The sequence below is a fragment of the Diaphorina citri genome, unplaced genomic scaffold (assembly GCF_000475195.1).
Source record: "Diaphorina citri unplaced genomic scaffold, Diaci psyllid genome assembly version 1.1 scaffold5417, whole genome shotgun sequence".
NCBI classification, from domain to species: domain Eukaryota; kingdom Metazoa; phylum Arthropoda; class Insecta; order Hemiptera; family Psyllidae; genus Diaphorina; species Diaphorina citri.
In genome coordinates, this window is record NW_007382793.1 from 1 (window position 1) to 6,059 (window position 6,059).

Below are 6,059 nucleotides of genomic sequence, written 5' to 3' on the forward strand. Positions count from 1 at the left end.
TTTTAAACTATTTCGTAGGGAATCATTAGAATTAGAGCACAATTGAAAACATTGAACCACTTTTGCACATAACTGTACTTTTGATGTGGTTCCAAACTTGAACAAGATTTCCTACAACAAGCTGCTTAGAAATGAGCAGAGGGCTGTGCTTCAACAATATTACAAACTCTGAACACAAGGCTTTTATTTTTCCATTGAGATAAATTAAAACCTTTTACCCAAATAAAAGGGATAATTTTATTACTTATTTATCTGAAACTCATTTTTCCTTCTGTTTAGCTCCTGGACAAGTTGGAGATCAAAATGAAAGGCACCTGTGTCGAGGGCACTGTACCCAAACTGTTCGAAGGCAAAATGATTTCCTTCATCAAATGCAAGAAGGTCAACTACACCTCATCCCGCGCCGAAACCTTCTATGACATTCAGCTCAATGTGAAGGGCAAGAAAGACAGTATGTGAATGTTGTGTTTCTATAACCATACGCTAGGCACAAATAGTTATTATAAAGGAGAAGAAAAATCTCCAGCCTAGTTGGTAGCCCGTCTGCCTTGTAAGCGCTAGGTCACGGGTCCAATTCCCGCCCGGGGCGGATTTTAAACGGAGAATATTCGTTCTCGGAACGGCTGGCTTTCTCCTATCCTGTCTTCCTTCTCTCTTCGATTTCGGGACGATAAGATCTTAGCAGTTACAGTTTTCTTAGGCAAGTCTGGCACCGGACCACTCAATAGGCCCTGTTTATTATACTACCAAAAGGAGACAAACTTGCAGTCTAAGGTATTAGATACTTTCTTTAGACTGCGTTAAGGATAAAAAAGGACTTTTCTACCTAGATAGTGCTTCAACAGAAACCGTTATTTGCAAAGTTATTTTATTATTTTTTTTTTCTTCAACGTTTTCGTTTGTTTTGCCTTGTGTTCGCTATAGTTGGAGGATAGACTGAAGGAAGAAAAGAATCTGGAGAGCATCAAGAGGAAAGAGAGAAACGAGGCACATCTGTATATGAACGTTAATGTATTTCTCGAGGATATGTTTGAAGGTAAGAAACTTATATCACTGAAGTTAAGCAAAGTTGCGCGTGGTTAATATAGGTGACCATCTGAGGACTAGTGTCTAGCTGGGGGGCCTATAAATAAACAGGGCGGGGACAGCTAACCCTAACCAGCCTAGCTAGCTGGCAGTTCTTCAAAGGGTTCTCTCTGCTCCAAAAGAACAAGCACAAGTTCTCACGATGTTTAGCTGCGATTCAGGAGAAGCCCATTAAACATGGCCAGAGACCATCACCCCGGGTTATGGCTGATCGCTGATATAAAAAGATGTCTTTTCTTTATTGTGCCATCACCATTTGGCTAAAGCTAAAGGTGCCACAGTGCTACAAAAACAATAGGTATTTGTTAAAGTAACTCATGTGTTTTGTTTATTTCAGGCTACCAAGGCAGTGATCTATGCGACCCTGACAAGTGTATACCGCGACTATTCAAAGTTAGAAAGAACATGACTCTCGACAAATTGCTAGAAGAAATCGCCAAAACCCTAGTAAGTATTTGATGAAATTTTCTAATATCGTGTTTGTATCACAGTCTCAGCCTTTTGAGTTGTACAACGCAAGAGAAAAAAGATAAAAGAAAACAATTGGGCTTAATGATATTATTATAGTCCTAATCAGTACCATGTGTTAGTATAATAAATAATATTAATAACCATATGCTTAACTATAAGCATGAGCGAATGAGGCATACGAGTACTTACCTATCCATGCAAAACAATAGGTAATAATTTCTGTTTTCACCTTGTAGGGTAAAACCTTTTAAACCTTTTTCATTGACCATGTCCTTCGTCCTTTCCCAGGGTTACCCCGTTGAACAAATCCGTCTGTGGCCCCTGCAGACGCGCCAGAACAACACCACAAGGCCATCGTATTTGGATTTGGAGAAGGATGCCTCCAAGAGTGTCCTGGATGCTAGTACTCAATCCCCTTGGCCTGTGTGGGTCGAGACATTGTCACCCGAAGAAGGTGGGGAAGCTGGAGGTAAATAATTAGAACTAGCAGGTTGTTCGTGCTTCGCCACGGAAAATTTGATTTTCAATCAGTTCTCTTATTTTTAGTAACTACAACACCAACAAGTTAAACAGAAGTACCCCTGTATTTGAGGGCATTGTTAGCCCAGTGGTAACGCTCTCTCTTGCCATGCAGAAGGTCCCGGGTTGGATTCCCAGGGTCGACAAAAAACTGCACTCTTATGACAATTGCAAGTGTTAACCCAGCACTCGAGTGGAAAGTTTTTAATCTCTTTTCACACATCTGATAACTCGTAAACTACGGTATGGGGTCTTTTATAGCCGTTGTTTTATTGCTATCAAATAAAAACGATGGTAAAACATTTTTGTCGATCCGACAAAAAAAAAAAATAAAAAAAAAATAAAATATTTAATTTGTTTAGGATGTTTAGTCACCCCCTTTGGTTGAGTCAACTTTCAATTAACAAGTTTCCCCTCCACTTTCTCATGCAGATCTCATGGCTCGGTCCGAAGCAGAAGGAAGATAAAGACATCACCATGTACGTACACAAGGACTCCACTGTCGGCCAATTCCTCGACGAGGCCAAGAAGGACGCGGCCATTCAGCCCGAGCTACTCGGCCCGGATAACGGAGGCTCCGGCCTCCTGAGGCTACTGGAGATTAGCAATCAGAAGATAACGGCCGAGCTAGACCATAGCGTCAGCATGGATCAGCTGTTCGGAATGAATGCCACTACCAAAATATACAGGTAGATTGACTGGACTAAGTGTGGGGAAGTGTATATGTAGGTTGACTGGACTAAGAATGGGGAAATGTAAATGATCTAAACATATGTATGTGTAGGTCATTTAGGTACCTAATACCTACTTAACGAAACTGACTTGAAAAAAGTGGTCAACTGGCCGATATGAAATGATAGTGGACAATTTTTTACTTTCCTTATCCTGAAAGTAATGTTTTTAATGACTAACTGAATAACCAGCAGTAAAAAGAAAATAATAATAAATACATGAATAATTCAATCTATGATGTCAGACTTTGTTTATTTGAAGACAAAAAAAGTTAGTCCCTTTAAAACGGTCCACAGAACACGTGGTTAAAATATTACCACTCTTTTCTGAAGCACCCTCCCTATTGTGCTGTTGTGGGCACCAAAGTTGTGATATGATAACAAAATGAAACGGCATTTACTTATTTATTTTCCATTTCTTTGTGTTTGTGTTTATTCCTATTTTATCTTTTTCCTGTACATACTTTTCTTTCATAATTCCTTTTCTTATGCGGGATAATTTTGTTTTCAGGTGGGGGTAAAAAGTCGACCGCCCTTCCTCCGTTCGATAAAGATGCCGAGGTTTTGTTTTTCTTCAAGTTGTACGAGCCCAGACGGAAACAGATTTCCTATCTGGGCCACGCCTACCTGCATATGACTGAGTCTATAGGTGAGTTTAAAATTGGAATAAATAATGATCAGGGCCACAAACGGAGTTTAAACTCGGGTTCAGTTTAGCTCTTGAATTGCGTAATTTGATAGGTTAATTGAAAAATAAAAAAGCCCATGAGATTTTTGAAATTCCATCGAAAATGGTACCTCTCCCTGACACATGGAAAGTATTTGGTTATTTTTACGGCTATTTTTAAGTCTTTTATTTTACGGTTATTTTTAGGTCACCCTCTCTGAGGAAATATGTATTAAGAAAAAAAGGCCAAATGGATAGGCCAGAATTAAAAATCACCAAGTCCATTTTGGCGATTTTGAGGTATACATGTATCGATGGAAAGAGCGTGCTGAGATCAACACGTTTGTGAAGAGGAAAAAATCAAAATAAACCCCCAAGTCCATCAAAATACACAGAGAAGTTTTGGAGTGTTGCTCATTTTCTGAATTAAAAATCCGCAAGACCTTCTTTCTCTGATTCCCAGAAGTGCAAAAATGGACTTGGTGATTTTTAATTCTGGCCTCTCCAAATAGACAGCTGTAAGCCAGCCCTGTGTACATTGTACAATTTACAACCACCACCTTATAGTCAAAGATCCCCACACTTGCAACTTAAAATACATTGTAACTCTCCTCCTTCAGATAAAATCGTGGAGCTAGTCAACTCCAGGGCTGGCTATCCCGCCTCTACCAAGCTGGTCGTTTACGAGGAGATCCAGGCGAATATGATCCGGCCCCTGCACCCCGGGGCCCGCACGCTGGACTCGGCCCTGGAAAACATTATGGACGGGGACATACTCATCTTTCAGAAGGAAGAGGACGGGGCCCTCGCTGCGACCGGCCCTAATGAGTTGCCCACCGTACGAGACTATTTCCAGTAAGTACTACTGTTGTTGTTGTTGTTGTAGTAGCAGACTCCTCTTTTTCCTCACATCAACCCAGCAATGCAGTTGGCAATTCAAGGAATTCAGCGGTGGCTATAGGGTTTTGCCAGAGATCAATGACTGTGAGTGTTGTAGGTACTACTATATTGGAATGCCTGCTTCTACGGGATCGAATGTTATCTTGGTTCAAAACTTCCGAACATCTTGGGAAAGTTTGAATAAAAGTACCAAATATTCAACAATTTGGACGGAAAGGAAGTATTTTTAAAGAGGATAATATCAACAATATCTGGGTCAAATTTTTGAAGTTGCAAACGTTTTTAATAGATCAAGATCATGGGTTGGAGCTAAAGCTTTAATTACTGATGGTGCTTTGAACCATTTAAGATGACATAAACAAAAACAATAAATGTGAGAACACTTCTTGTATATAGACTTATTGTCTATGGTTCGTTCTCGGAACGGCTGGCTTTCTCCTATCCTGTCTTCCTTCTCTCTTCGCTTTCGGGACGATGAGACCTTAGCAGTTACCTACCTACAGTTCCCTCTATCAAACCTCTAAAACGTTTTTTTTTTTTTTTTTTTTTTTTTTTTTGGTTTGTCTTTTAAACTTACAAATCGGATAGAAACATATGAGACGGACTCTTTCGTTTTATTCGAGGGGTATAAATGAGCTTTAACTTTATTTTTATTTGCACTCTTTGAAGATCAATAAAATTGACGATTCAAGACTGTAGGTTTTTGGAGGGGAGAGTGAAAGGTTCCTTCGTTAAAGATAACTCCTTGCCTTCCTAGATATTGAACCACGCTTTCTCTGATAGCGACGAAGATTTGCCTCAAATTCAACCCAAGGTCAGATCCAACTCAGGGTCGAGAACTTTGACCCTTAATGCTCATTCACCCAACCGGGCCCCGTAGACTTGAATATGTAGAAGCACACCGAACCTTTAGATATCCGAAAAGAAACTAGAAGTGATGAGTGGAAAAAGAATACAATGTAATGGAAGAAATTGAAAAAGAACACGATGAATTAGAAGTGAAAGAACTTAATGAAATAGAAGAGAACAAAATAGGTAAAAGGAAAATGAATTTGTAAAAAGTTTGAAGAATGTGATGTAAATGGAAAATTACTAGTAAAATATGTACCACCAGACAACATGAATGTTTAACGGGTTATTTATCTATGCCCCTTTGTTTACTGTTACTAGAGTACTCGTACATCTACAATTCTACATAATGATTTATCCCTTTTGTTTTACACCCCTTGTCTTGAAAAAAAAAATAATAATAATAATAGAATAGAGTGGTCCGGTGCCAGACTTGCCTAACCCACAAATTTGAAAATTTCGAGCTACCTCCATTAGGAGGAAGTACTAAAAAAGATCTGTTCCCAGCATCGACAACATCGACAACGACAACAAATAAAATTCTTCATTTCAGGGAATACTACATTTTCAGGGTTTTAAAATTTGGCCCAACTTTAGGTCTCATTATCTCAATTTGAAGAAACTGAGGGTTAGGCAAGTCTGGCACCGGACCACTCAATAGGCCCTGTTTATTATACTACCAAAAGGAGACAAACTTGCAGTCTAAGGTATTAGATACTTTCTTTAGACTGCGTTAAGGATAAAAAAGAACTTTTCTACCTAAATAGTGCTTCAACAGAAACCGTTATTTGCAAAGTTATTTTATTTTATTTTTTTTTTTCTTCAACGTTTTCGTT

General features: G+C 39.1%; 1 protein-coding gene across 1 annotated transcript; it reads left to right on the forward strand.

The window, feature by feature from the left end:
* Positions 1-279: 279 nt before the first annotated feature.
* Positions 280-4,333, forward strand: LOC103521540 (ubiquitin carboxyl-terminal hydrolase 7-like; the record flags this gene model as incomplete). The annotated part of the gene is made up of 6 exons (XM_026832183.1): positions 280-432; positions 925-1,036; positions 1,424-1,533; positions 1,846-2,026; positions 3,319-3,456; positions 4,095-4,333. Coding segments are annotated over 6 exons (933 nt in total), but the record flags the coding sequence as incomplete, so codon positions are not given.
* Positions 4,334-6,059: the final 1,726 nt, after the last annotated feature.